The 14,029-nt window shown below is 32.8% G+C and overlaps 1 protein-coding gene across 3 annotated transcripts in view; it reads left to right on the forward strand.

Moving 5' to 3' along the window:
• Positions 1 to 767: 767 nt before the first annotated feature.
• The window catches only part of LOC110019061 (nucleolar protein 6), a 47,874-nt gene continuing 34,612 nt past the window's right edge, over positions 768 to 14,029 (forward strand). For 2 of the 3 annotated variants that reach the window (XM_020716595.1, XM_020716596.1), the window contains exons 1-17: positions 768 to 1,278; positions 1,375 to 1,540; positions 1,686 to 1,802; positions 1,924 to 2,057; positions 2,270 to 2,429; positions 9,145 to 9,209; positions 9,483 to 9,581; positions 9,708 to 9,823; positions 10,241 to 10,415; positions 10,501 to 10,611; positions 10,706 to 10,784; positions 10,867 to 11,010; positions 11,090 to 11,203; positions 12,487 to 12,608; positions 12,837 to 12,919; positions 13,035 to 13,159; positions 13,822 to 13,942. In XM_020716595.1, coding sequence (XP_020572254.1) covers positions 970 to 1,278; positions 1,375 to 1,540; positions 1,686 to 1,802; positions 1,924 to 2,057; positions 2,270 to 2,429; positions 9,145 to 9,209; positions 9,483 to 9,581; positions 9,708 to 9,823; positions 10,241 to 10,415; positions 10,501 to 10,611; positions 10,706 to 10,784; positions 10,867 to 11,010; positions 11,090 to 11,203; positions 12,487 to 12,608; positions 12,837 to 12,919; positions 13,035 to 13,159; positions 13,822 to 13,942 — 2,240 coding nt within the window. In that variant the 5' untranslated portion in view covers positions 768 to 969. Of the gene's footprint in view, positions 1,279 to 1,374; positions 1,541 to 1,685; positions 1,803 to 1,923; positions 2,058 to 2,269; positions 2,430 to 9,144; positions 9,210 to 9,482; positions 9,582 to 9,707; positions 9,824 to 10,240; positions 10,416 to 10,500; positions 10,612 to 10,705; positions 10,785 to 10,866; positions 11,011 to 11,089; positions 11,204 to 12,486; positions 12,609 to 12,836; positions 12,920 to 13,034; positions 13,160 to 13,821; positions 13,943 to 14,029 lie in introns of those variants that run through there. The other variant, XM_020716597.1, reaches the window with a different exon arrangement.

Here is a 14,029-nt window from a genome sequence, read left to right on the forward strand (position 1 = left end):
TATATATATATATATATATATATTGTAACCTTAATTGGATCTTGTACTCTTTTTCTGAATTGAAGGAAAAACCACCGCTATACTTCCGAGGATATAGACATGAACCTCATTAAATCTTTGTGTTTCTTTCTAAATTTACGTCGATTCTTAAGCTTCTCTGCCCTAAAATTCTAACATAAAGTGACCTAATCATTATTGTGAGTTTTAAGTAATATACATGACAATAGCTGTGGTTTCTCTTGAGTAAGTTTAGTAAATCTTTTAAATTCAAATTTAGTAAATTTTGGGCAATTTAATAAATTAAGTTAAATTGTGTCACAAATCGTTTCACAAATTTTTTCTAGGTTTAAGAAGTTTTTATATTTGTTAGAATAAAAAAATATAATTAAATATTGATTATTTTATTATTATGATAAAGAAAGAATTTTTAAAACATTATATATTTAATTAAAAATTTTATTTTCAAATTATGATAACTAAAACTACATATTCACAAAATAATTAATTGCTACTAAAAACTTTACTAATACAACTACTTATTAAACAGTAGATTAGTATTTATAAAGTAATAATTAATTTGTTAGTAATTATTAATTAATAATTACTTATAAATTTTTTTGAAGAAATAAAAATTTAATATGGGCTTCTATTAATTAACAATTAAATATCAAATATAAATTATTTAGCTAAAATTAATCTCATAATATCTTAATCGTTTATTAATTATTAGTCCACTAAATTAATGAACCAAACCCTGCCGTAAACCCTCGCCCTCCCTTTGTTCCCAAAACCCTCGCCTATGTCCCTTCGCCCACTACCGGTTTCGTCCAAAACCATCGCCTGCATGACCACCTCGCGATACAGTCGCAATTAGGGTTAGCTGGGAAGCCAACGAGGGGATCGCCTTCACTGAATAGGACGGTAACCGGCGTGAAAAAACGACAGCTTTGAAGGAAATTTGGAGCAGCTATGGTGCCCGAGACAGAGTCCATGGATTTCAAAGTTGGGGAGCTCTTGAAAGACCTCCAGCTCGATCCGTCGGCCTCCAATGCCATAGATCGCGCCTTGTCTTCCATTATAGACTACATAAACAACATTCCCGTTCAGGAAGCGCGCGCAGAATACGCCGCCGGGTTCCTCCGCGATCTACGTGTGCCCTCCGATAAGGTTAACTTCATTTTCAAGAGCCCGGAAGCCATCCGGATCGCTGGCAGCTACTCTATTGGATGCGTTGCAAAGCCTGATGTAAACGTCGACTTATTAATCCGTATGCCCAAGGTCAATAATACTTCTCTTTTTGTTCTTCGTTTTATTTACCTCCTTGTTCTTCTTTGCGAAGAATTGTTTAAAGTTTATTTTTTCCTTGAATTTCAGGAGTGCTTCCATGAGAAGGACTACTTGAACTACAGATATCATGCTAAGAGGTGCATTTATCTGTGCGTGGTTGAGAAAAGTTTGAAGTCGTCTCCTCTGGTTCGGAAGATTGAATGGCGAACTTTCCGGAACGAGGCAAGGAAGCCTGTTATTCATTTGTATCCAGGTTTTCATTTACATAGTTCTGGCTTCCTTAATTATTATAGCTAACAATGGCGTTTGTTATCTTTCTGTCATTTTGATCATGTTTTGTTGCAAATCATCAACCTTTGATTCTGGGCCGAGAACTCACTAATCAAATGGCTATGTAGTTATAAAACATGCGGAGCTCTCTGAGTTTTTCATAAGGATAATACCTACTGCCTCTTCTGTGTTCGATGGCTCAAGGTTGTCCATTTCACGAAATAATGTTCGTGCATTTAATCAAAGTAAGAAGCTTCAAATTTGAAGCAGTTTATTGCCATTTGGAATTTTAGCAAACTTTAAATTTTTATTTTGTTAAATACTCTGTTCTTCTGCTTTTGGATAACAATGCTTGCTTTTTGTAAGGTGACACTTCTAGAGCTACACCATATTACAACAGCAGCATACTAGAGGACATGTTTATGGAAGAAAATGCAGACTTTGTGAAGAACACTTTTAATGGATGGAACAGTTTGGGCGATGCTTTGTTGTTGCTTAAAGTACGATCTTGGAGCACTTTAGCATGCTTTTTTTTTTTTTACATATTCTTTTGAATTCATAATTTCTATCCATTTAAGATTCTTATCAAACTGCAAAATGCATTCTAAAGCTCGGTTTCTTTGATACAAACTGCCTTTTCTATTTTAATTGAGATTAAACTTTGCATTGTTATTTAATTAAATATTTAAAAGCATTCTCCTTGATAATTCAGGTCTGGGCTCGGAATAGAACTTCAATTTACACACATGATTGCTTAAATGGGTACTTGATATCCATCATCTTGTCCTACCTAGCAGGTGGGCCTGGAGGAAATCATATCAACAAGTCAATGAAGGCCATGCTGATATTTCGTGTCACCTTGAAGTTTATATGTATGATCTTTTTCTTAGAATCACATTTTTTTATGATGTCTTAATTGATTGTGGTTTTCCAAAGTCTGTTTCGGTTTTGTTTTTTTGGTGAATTACTGCTCTTTGTTAGGAATTTTACAGTATTTTGTGCGAAGCAATAAACATTTTTAATTCTAGAATGTAACTAGTAATTAACTACTTTTTTTCTTAATTTCACCTCAACTTCAGCTTTAACTATGAATTAGCATTTGTTATTTTTAGGGATTGTGAGAAATTAAACTTTCCCTCCTAACTCTGTTAAACATGTTTAAAATTTGGTTCTATATCTTTAAATTTATTTTCTGCTTATGTCAACACTTTGGCTTCATATAGACATATGCCAAGTATTCTTGAACAACAAATTTAGCAGTAAGTGAGTTGATTTTGATTTTTTTTTAATTATTTTGACACTAATATCCTAATATTTTGCTTTGATATTACAAACCTTGAGTTCTTTATACTTGAAAAATATGTTTTAAGGTTAGCATGGTCGTTGTACATCTAAACTAGTTCTAAAAATATGCACAGGGAACTATTATTGTTTGGAGCTCTACCTTAACAATTAAATTTATCAAATTGTAAAGGAAAATTTGTTAAGTACTCTTTAAACCCTCATTCTCATCCGCTTTTCCCATAATTACGTTGTTTAGCCTCATGTGCAATATAAAAAAAAAAGGTGAGCTATGTTGATTGAGGGGTTTAGGCATGAGACTTCTTGAGAGGAGAACAAATAGAGTGCTAGTTTAGTAATGATTTGTAATTGTTGTAGGGTGGAGGATAAGGAAAATTGACGGAGCATTCATTGTTTCTTGTTTGGTTGGAGATTTGATGGGAAAAAAGGAATTTTTGTTATCTTCTCGTTGGTTTTCTCATAAAAAAAATAATAATGAAAAAAACTGGTGAGAACTTGACCTCACTTTCTCACTTTTCTTGAGGAAGATGATTTAGATTATTTGTTATTACCCTTACTTCATATTCCTTGATAGTGGAATTCTGTGTTTTCTTAGCTCGGGATGTAGGTCGTAATTCTTGACATATTCTTATAAATGTTCTTCTTGTTTTTGTAGTTTTGTTCTTTATCATACATGCGGGCTACTAGAATTTTTTCTCCTATTATATTAATTTGATGAAATCTTTGACATTCATATAGATAATGATTTGGACACTTTAATTATAACAAAGAACACACGCTTATTGTGAGATGTTTAGATGTTGATGTATGCCTATTATAATTATTTTTGAACTATTATTAAGTTGAAAAGCCATATTTGTGTAACTATTTAGGAACTAACTTTTGAGTCATATAATAGCATGACGGAAGCGAGTAATGGAACGTAGGCTTAAAAAGTTATTTTAAATTTAGAGATCCACATTGGTTTCATTATTGGAAAACTTTTTATGGACAGTATTTCCAGGTCGATACTATTAATAAAGAAGCATAATGAACAAAGAAATGATCATCATATGATTTTAACTGATATTTAAAAGGCTTATCATTGAATACTATAAGATTGATTTGGTGTGCAAGGAAAAAGGACTCGTCTTAAATATATTGACGTTATTTAAGCAATATTTGATGAAACATTTGAATATTATTATTAGTTATTATGGAATGATTCATAAATTTTTAACGATTGTAAGTTTTTATTAAGGCACGTCTTAAGTTTATTTTATTTTGAAAGAAGTATTACTTCTCGAATGATATGGTAGTCTTATTGCAGACTTCAGCCGACCAAGCATTTCTTCTACTTCGAGGTATATTGCTATTCATGAGGCAGCCTTGAGAGCCGACCTATGATTTTCACCGACACCTAAGTTTATTGAAATAATTAAAGCGTTCAGAATTTGCGTTACTCAGCTGTCTTATCAGTTGGTGGCAATCATTATCGAGTTGATTATTTTAAAAGTTGCGGGTTGACGTTAACATCAACAATTTTAGCTTGGATCAATATCTATGTAGTACCACATTTTTAAAAATGTGTCGTGCTTGTGTCGGACACGTATTAGACGCAAACACTTGCCTGAAACGCTCCGACACTCGTTCGATGCTACAAAATATGGGTCTGAATTTTTTTCGAGCCTGAACACTTTCGGAACATGACTCGACACCATATGAAACATGAGCTCAAACGATTTGGGGAAAACAAGACACGAGAAGTAGAAAATTATAACGTATAACCGTAATTATATCTCATAGTCGACGCTGCATACTCTCTCATCATATCAAAGCACCCTTTATTATTCATCAAAATTGAGCATCAAAGATGCATACAATACTCTTCAAAGCCAAGCATCAATAGTTTCCTCTTTGTTTGTTAAAGATGAGTGCCAAAGGTTCATCCTTCATCCGTAGAAGCCGAGCATTGTAGTTCCTTTTTGTTCATTAAATTCGAGATTGCACCCGCTAAAGCGGAAGCCTTAAGCTTCTTTGTCACAACTTGAGGAGTGAAACTTGTTTGTTGAAGTCGATCCAAATACTCAATGAACTTTGTTATGCTTGCGTTTAGCTTCTATTATTCGAAGTCAAGTGGAGTCAAAGCTGCCTTAGTTTCGTAAGTGTTAATTTATAATTTTTTTTATTCTTTAATGAGTTAATACTTGTAAATCTATACTTATTCTAATTCTATAATTTAAATTTAACTTAGTTATTTAAATAAGGTGTGATCGTAGAATTTTTTAAATTTAATTAGATAAGTTGGAGGAATTGTTTTGAAACATATTATGTCTAATTTTGAACATTAATCTTTATAACCATGAAATTTCACAATATAAGTCAAATTTGTAATGTTAAAACATACTTTGTTTTGTGATTTATTTAATAAAGAATAATAAAAAATATATTTTATATGATTAATTAAATATGAATACATGCCCATGTCGTGTTTTGTCCATTTTTTTCAATCATGTTATGTTGTGTCTTTGTCAGTGTTCTTAGATCAATGTTTATTTCATGGTTTCTTGCATTTGTTATGGAGATGCTTACAAAGATTGTTAATGTGAGTTGCTTTGATATTATGCCTTTTGTTGATGATCTAGTTCTAGTTGGTAAGATTTTCATTTTCACAAAAAATAGTGAAAATATAAAGAAATTAGGAGATATGCTGCGAAGATGCATGTTTTAAAATCAACATAACAAATATTGAGTGTGTAATATGTGATTTAGTAAGCATCCAATTAACTATTATCATTCAATTCTATTAGGAAATAAGGTTCTATTAATATATACTATTTTTGGACTTCTGTGTGATAAGAGGATATTTTGAAGGCAATCTTATGAAATCTGAATTAGGTTGTCTATGCTATATGGATTCAAATGTCTGGTTGTAAAAGGTTATTGGTGTCTATATTGAGTTTGATAGAAATGAGAATGTTAAGATGGATCAACGAAACAGTGGTGTAATTTTTCATGTACCTTTATATGACAAATTCATTTGAGTGTTAAAAGACCAAATCAAGGCATGATCTCTTGGTCATTGGCATTACAAAAGTGTAAAAACCTTGTATTTATAATCACTATTACATATAAAGTTTGAACTAGTATTAACCAAAATATGTTTTTGAAATGAAATTAAGGGTATGTTTGGGGCAGCTTCAACTTATCGATAATCTGCTGATAAGCAGCTGATCCAGATAAACTGCTTATCCGCAGCTGATGCGGATAAGCTAACTAACTGCTTGATTTGTGCGTTCAGAAAACATCTAATTTACAATTGTTTCTGTATAAATCACAATTTTTCCCCTATGCAGTAGTGTTGTTTGTAACAAAACTGCCATATCTATATATTTGATAATTTAAAAGCAAAAAAATCACTTCATAACGATAAAAAAATTGATACACGCCACAAAAGCCCTCTCAATCAAAGAACAATGTAATCAATTTTAATAAATAAATAAAAGATAATCACTAAAGCATCCAAACGCAAGCAATCCTTCTCCTTCCAACCCAATACTTTCCAGACATTACTTCCTAATAGTTCTAGCACCAGCACCAATTTAACATCCATCAACCCATCTTGCAGCTTTCCTCATCCTCTCTCTAACTCACCAAACAATCACAAAACAGGGAAAAAAGCTGAATCTAAAACCGAAAACCATATGGGCCAGATTGGTAGCAACTTTTAAACAAGATTTAATCAAGATTTAAGTTAAATATTACCAAACAGTAAAAATGGAAGATGCACTTAATAAATCCTAACAATTGTTTGGAATTTTAACTCGCACCCTGCCAGTCCCGTCAATGCTGTTTCCAAACGAGTTATGTTACAAATTCTTCTTCTCCTTTGCAAGTTGCTGGTTCCGCCGATGTCTAACCCTAGAAAGCTTCCGTCACGTATCCTTCTCTTTCTCTACAAGCCGCAAATTTAGTGGAGCTTTCCGCACAGAGGAGAATCAACTGCGCCGGCTCTATAGGAGTAACCGAGGGAGTGGTGAGGGGGAGAGGTGAGGGAGAACAGACCTAGGCAACTGCAGTCGAGTGAAGGAGAGGGGCACGGGAGGAATTGGATCCTCGAACATAGATGGGAAAATGCGGGCTGCGAGGTCGATCTCGCAAGCCGCACTAATATAAACATAAAACAAAGTTTTCAAATTTGTCGAACAAACTCGCGATTCAAACGTCAGGCCGATGTTTTCAAAACGCCAAATTCAGTTTTAAGCTGCACCAAACGGGCCCTAAGATCGTTGTAGGAATAACTGTGAATTAGCATTTTTTCTTGTGCACAACCAGGAAATCTAACTAACATTGCTTAAATAAAATTCTCAAGATTAATAGTACTATACTTTTGTATAACCATCCTGCTTCTAGTTCTTTGAAGGTAATTTCCGATATCTAGACTTTGATAGATGAATTTCTTGGACTTCAAACCGGATATGTGACTTCTTCCTTGATCAATTGACGGCCACAGCAATTGAAGGTAGAATAGGAGAGTAGGATGGGGATTAAGATGCATGGATGGGTAAACGCTTGGGTTAAAGGAGAAGGAAGTGTATTGGAATTGGGGACAGAAGATTGGGATAATAAAGCTGCAATATGTATTTGTTAATTGTTATATAAAGTTGCAGTTTGACACCAAATCAGGTATGTCTCCAGTGAATTATATTTTTCTTTTTGTTCTGAACCATCAGAATCTTGAATCTATCTTGAAAAAAAAAAGAAAGCAGCTCATATTTTTATTTAATGGAGGCATTTAGTTTTTCTTTTTTTAAAGTGTTGGGATTATATCTGAGTGAAATTGAACTTTTTAATAGCAATATAGAGTTTAGGGCTGATGCAGTTTAAGTGCCTAATATTTTCACTTTTTTTTAGACCTGACCTTCGCCTCTACTTTCCTTCTAACTGAATTGTATGATTGTTGAAGTTGCTTGAAACCTGCGGTTTCCATTATAATTTATTAAAGTACTTTTCACATAGTACAGAATCAAAATGCATGAAAATCACAATAAAACACCAAAAAAAATAGGTGATCAAAAGACCTCTGAAGTTTACTAAGCTACCGGAAAGAGCTATGGCGGAGGATGGGTTACCATCAACTAAAAAGCCTATGGAGGTCATCTTGATCATTTCATGCTGCACCATATCACTACGAGATGGTTATTGAAGCCTTGCTATCAAAGCTTCACACAACACATTATGCATGCACGTGCAAAAATAATAATAATAATATATATATATATAGCGCATCTTGGTAAAGTGCACGTTTTAAGATGTGTTACAGAGTTGACATTTTGTTGTACACCATAGTATTTATTTTCTAGAAAATCAAGTACAAGTAATAACCATGTTTATCGTTAGTTGATTTTTTAGGGTTATCCTCATTATCAATGCAACACAGGAAAAATTATGCATATTATTAGAAGCATTCACTTGTTTATATGATTGTTGGTGGTGTTCATTGTCCTTAAACTCTTATAAGGCAATAATAACTATAATTTCTTATATGACATAGCTTTGATGTTTTAATTATTTCTTCCTATTTTAGTGTCCTTTTTAATGTATGATTTTATTGAGTCTTTTTTGGGTGGCTTTCTCACAATTTTACTTTCCAAGTAACCATCAGTCGTGATCATCTAGAACTTTGCAAAAAGTATAAATTTCATCTATTTATACTTTTTTGGGTGGCTTTCTCACAAGCCAAGTAACCATCAGTCGTGATCATCTAGAACTTTGTTCTTATTTTTTAAAAATTTCTATGAAGAAAAACTTTTTGCAATCAGGTTTGCTAGAATATGATAACCAATTTAAAAGCTTTCTTAAAAGGGTAAAGTCTGTAACACTCAAAGAGCTTTCAAAAATTTATTTTCCTTATAATTATTCTAAATAGCTTTTGCAACTAATTGCAGATGCACCAAACGAACTCTAAAAGTAGTTTGAACCTTCCAAATTTTATTTCATAAAAAAGGTTTAGTTAAATCCATTTTTATGCTCTGAAGTGCTAAAATAGTTTCTAGGAGTTCCTTGGATCATAGACATAGTTCCTAATGCATTATTGATTAAATCACACCCTTACTTGCTTTAGTCCCATTCTTCAACCGCTTTTTGTGATCAAAAACTTTTTTTGACTTTGCATGAATGTGTTTTTATCGCATTGAGCATGGTAGACCATTTTGGTTCTTTCCTTGAGACCTAACTACAGTTCTCTGATAATTTATAGCCCATTACTCTAAACTTTGCTTTGATGCATACACACTTTTTTTGCAGCTTCAAATCTGTTGGCAAAGGGCCTCTCTCTTCGGCCTTTAACTCAGTCCAAGCCATCCAATGAGGTCAGTCATTTTGATGCTTGAGTTTTCTCTATTATTATAGATGTTAACAATTTTTATATATATTTATTGTCATCAAAATTTTCTTTATTTACAAACATAGCTCGTCTGATTAAAATTTACTATCTAACTTAGATTTGCTTGTGAGATAACTAAAGCTTTAAGAATGAAATTTAAGAGTTTTTTTTGCAAAATAGATTTATTTGGTAATTTTATAAATGTAGAAAATTTTTTCTTTGATGCATTCAAACTGTTCTAATTGTTAATGCATTTCAGGAGATGATGAATTGGCTTAAAGCATTTCCTACTGTTCTGTACGATGCAACTGGCCATGCTAACTTGCTGTTCTGCCTGACTAAAACAGCGTTTGCTGAGGTATGCATATTCGTTCCTTGCTAAATTAATTTTTATTTTCATTTTTGTACGCAAATGCAACACTTTCCATAATTTTATTTTTTTCAATTTTGATTTTTTTTGCTTGTATTCTTCCAACTGTCAAAGCTTCAAGATGAGGCTGCTTGGACAGTTAATTGCATTGACAAATGTAGAGGTGGTGAATTTGAAGAGATTTTCATGACCAAGGTTGACTTTGCGGCTAAATTTGATGCTTGTTTAAGGTACTCTTGTTACAAAGAAGAATTTTGAATACATGAGTTATGCAATTATAAATCCTGTTGAATCAAACAAACATCTCTTGGCCATGACATGGCAGTACGTAGACTTCATTCTTATGTATTTATATATCTTACACCTAAACTTCAAATTATCTATCTATCTATCTATCTATCTGTGTCACCTTCCCTCTGAATGAAAAGGTATATTTCACTTTTTTTTAAAGTTAAAATAGTAGTATTTTTTATGAGATATGAAAGGTTTGGGAGTTAGAAATGTAAAAAGTAAAATTTAGTTCTTAGATATGTAAATACATAAGAATTAGATGGTACGTTTTTAAATGCTCCTCCCTTATTACTATAATTACTGGTTCATTCTTCATTATCAACTCAATAATTTTCTGACTTTCAAGTTTACTGCAGAATAAACTTTAAAGGAAACTCTATAGTCAATTCATTTGATTTTTGCTTGGATGATGAACGTTGGGGACTAGTTGAAAAGCATGTGCAGTCCGTTCTGCAACAGGGATTGAGTGATAGAGCTAAATTAATCCGTGTGATTTGGGGAAGTGCTCCTTCTAATTGGAGTATAAAAGAGGTTGAATATCTCTGCTACCTAATCCAATTCAAATTAAACTCTTGATTATCTTAAATCTGGATGATAAGATGCATCATCCGTGTAGGGTTTTGAAAATTTTGGTAAAGAACCAATGCTTGTTGGCTTTTTGTTGAACTCTGAAGAAAAGTGTTTTCGTGTTGTTGATATTGGTCCGCATGCTGAGAACAAAGAGGAGGTTATATTTTTTCTTTTTTTTTTGTCTTTAAAATCATTATCTGCAGCTAAATTTTTTTCTTTGAAATGCTAAAAGTATCTTTATATTTGTTCAGGCTGCTAACTTTAGGAAATTTTGGGGTGAAAAGGCAGAATTGAGAAGATTTAAGGATGGAACAATTGCTGAAAGCACAGGTAATTGAACTCAGCCTAAACAAGGTGTTTATTCCCCTTTGAAACTGGACTATAAAGTACTTACTGTAATGCCTGCTTACAGTATGGGAGTGTGCACCTTGGCAGAGACACCTCATCATGAAAAGAATTACTGAATATGTTATTTCTAAACATTTTATTTTGCCAAAAGAAGATATTCTATATGTGGTGGATCAGCTTGATTTCAGTCTTCATCTGGGTGGTAAAGGTTAGATTGTTTAGCAATAATTTTTTTTAGATATGTTGCCATTCTTCTTTTCATATTTGCGATGGTTTTACTTTGTCAGATCCTATATCATCCTCTACCAGTTTATTGGAAGCATTTGAGACTTTGTCAAAGCGCTTGCGTCTTTTAGAAGATGTTCCTTTGAGAATCTCAAGTGTACAGCCACTGGACGCAGGCAAGTTCCTTCTCACACTTAACAAGGAAAAACTCCTTCGTTAACATTGTAAATTGTATTACATCTTAGTGTTCAAAGGCCATCTTTGTGTATATGTGTTTATCATGACCCAATTTTATGTTTTTGTCCCATTTTGTATTGTTTATAATAAACCAACTTCAAACTATATTATGGAAGTTGGAAGATGCGTGTCCTTTTTTTTTTTTTTTTTTTTTTGGTGCACACGCCCGCATGGAGTCAATGAGTTTTAACCTACATTCCTCCTGCCATAAAACAGATGGCTCTGTCAATATATTGGTATAATCACCAAATTATGCTAGTTTATGATCCTTATAAATGCCCTTTTTTACCAGATTTATATTGCTAAATCTGTTGATGGTTTTTTTTTCATTGTCTTTGGGGTTGTATATCATAATGCTCTACTGAATGTGAATCATTCATTTTAAAAACAATTTTAGCTCTTTCGTGTGCAAGATTACCAGAGCTTTCAACTTGAGCAAAGAAGACTCTTTGAAGAAAGATGCTTCTATTCTATAAACTTCTAAGAAACATGTTGTATTAGTTAGAACTTATTGTTTATTGCATTAACTTTAGGAATGAGAAAAGTGTCAATTTAGGTGCGGGCTCTTTTAATATTGGTTGAAATAATCTTCTGTAAGGACTGGTTTAGCTCTCATTAAAACAATTTGAGGACTAATTTAGCATTTTTATAAACCCTGGGACTATAAGAACCCCATTTACATACTCAGGGGACTATTTTGGCACTTTACTATTTAAGAATTTTCAAAATTTTAAGTTGTATTGAAGTGGTTTGTATTTTATGGGTCTGAGTTGAGCAGTAAAGGAAGTCAAAGAAGTCACTGATAACATGTTATAGCGAATCTTTAGATGGATATGAGACAAACTGGCGAAGTTATATTGAGTAATAATTGCGTTAAGGGATAATGGGAGGATTATTCATTGAAAATAAGTCATGAAAAATGGACTTGCGTCATTTTGATATGCACAACAGAGGGTACAATATCCATCTATTGGATAGTTTTGATGGGAGTAAGGGTAGTCTTAAGGTAAATAGGGTAAAGTTGTTGAGAAGTTCATACACAATATTTTTAAGATGTCAATGGACGCTCAAACAGAATGAATGGAATAAGAATTCATAAATCTGATTTTAAAGAGTTTTAGAGAGGTTTATAGTAATATTGATGATGAATTTCTAGAGTTTTCAATCTTTTTGCATTTCATATACTCATATTAAAATTTTTATAGAGGCAGCACATGTGCAGCTTTCAGGCAATCGGCTGTGTTTCCTCCTGAACCTCATCCACTTATTTATGAGAAGGGTATTGCCAAGACATTACCAAAATTTACTACTACTTGTATCAAACCACTCACCGTTATGATTCAGGTAATTTCTAGTCTAATGTTTTCTTTATGGAATGTTGTTCTTTTGAAAACCTCCAGAAAAGTTATGAACTGCAATTTATTATTGTTTTTCTAATCTAAAGAAATTTCAATAATTTCAAAGAATAGTTATCTCCTTTATTTCAAATCGTTTTCCCAATTCCTCAAAAGCATTGTCTTTGACATGTTATTTGTAGTGGGTACATTTTTAATGGTTTGATTTATCATTTAGTTAGAGGGATCTGGGAACTGGCCATCGGATGCTGCGGTCATTGAGAAGACTAAAGTCGCTTTCCTGCTAAAAATTTGCGAAAGGTAGTAACATGTAATCCAATTTGTCTGAACGTTAACATATTGTTTGGAAGATGAATGCTTTCATGGGTATTTTGATGTTCGGTGAACTTTGATTTATCTCACATTATAAATGCAGTCTTCAAGCTCGATGGGGCATGCTTTGCAGCGCAACAGAGTCTGAGGTGAATGTCCTGGTGGAAGGATATGCTTTTTCTCTTAAAATTCTTCATGAAAGAAGCTTGCACTTGCTGGGAAACCAAGGTACAATGCTCTTCAGAATAATCTTTATTTTTAGAGGCATTTACCTACCTACCACCAAATTCTTATGTATTTATACATCGAACACCTAAACTTTACTTTTTCTACATTTATACCACCCAAATCTTTCATATCACATAAAAATACCATCATTTTAACTTTTCTGAAGTGAAATACACCTTTTCATGCAGTGGTAAGGTGGGGTATGCATGTAAAAATTAAATTTTAGGTGTTAGATACGTAGATACATAAGAATTGAGTGGTATGTATGTAAATCTTCCTTATTTTTAATTTTATGTACACGGATCACAGTGTTCCGTCACGCCGATGCCTAGCCTAGGGTGATTTTGTCTTTTTTGTGCCTAAGGGTAATTTAGTTTTTTGTTATTTATTATTGTTTAATATAATTAACACTAATATTTTTAGGGGTGATGCATGACATTGTTATTGAGAGACTTAGGTTTAGGGTTTGAAAGAGATTTCTTACCCTCTCGAATTATATGAATTCGGAGAGATCACCCACATCTTGAATTGTAGGTGCTCACCTCGTATTCTTGTTATTTTGGATTATTAACGAAAAGAATTTGTTTTGTCCAAATTTCTCTGGAAAATCGTGTTAATTTCTGCTTCGGATCATATCAGTTCCTTTGTTTGTCCATCTGCAGCTGGAAACGATATTATAAAAAGTAAGAGATATATAGATGAGGAGTTGTTCTTACGTAGCCAGCACTCCAGTATGATTAATGGCTTGAATGGTCGGTATCCAGCATATGGATCTGTTGTCAGGTGAGGATTTTATGTGTGCTGCTGAAATATTCTCATGTCATACAGTTTTTGCTATAAAATCTTGTTTATATATATATATATATTCAA

The sequence above is a fragment of the Phalaenopsis equestris genome, unplaced genomic scaffold, assembly GCF_001263595.1.
Source record: "Phalaenopsis equestris unplaced genomic scaffold, ASM126359v1 Scaffold000041, whole genome shotgun sequence".
NCBI classification, from domain to species: domain Eukaryota; kingdom Viridiplantae; phylum Streptophyta; class Magnoliopsida; order Asparagales; family Orchidaceae; genus Phalaenopsis; species Phalaenopsis equestris.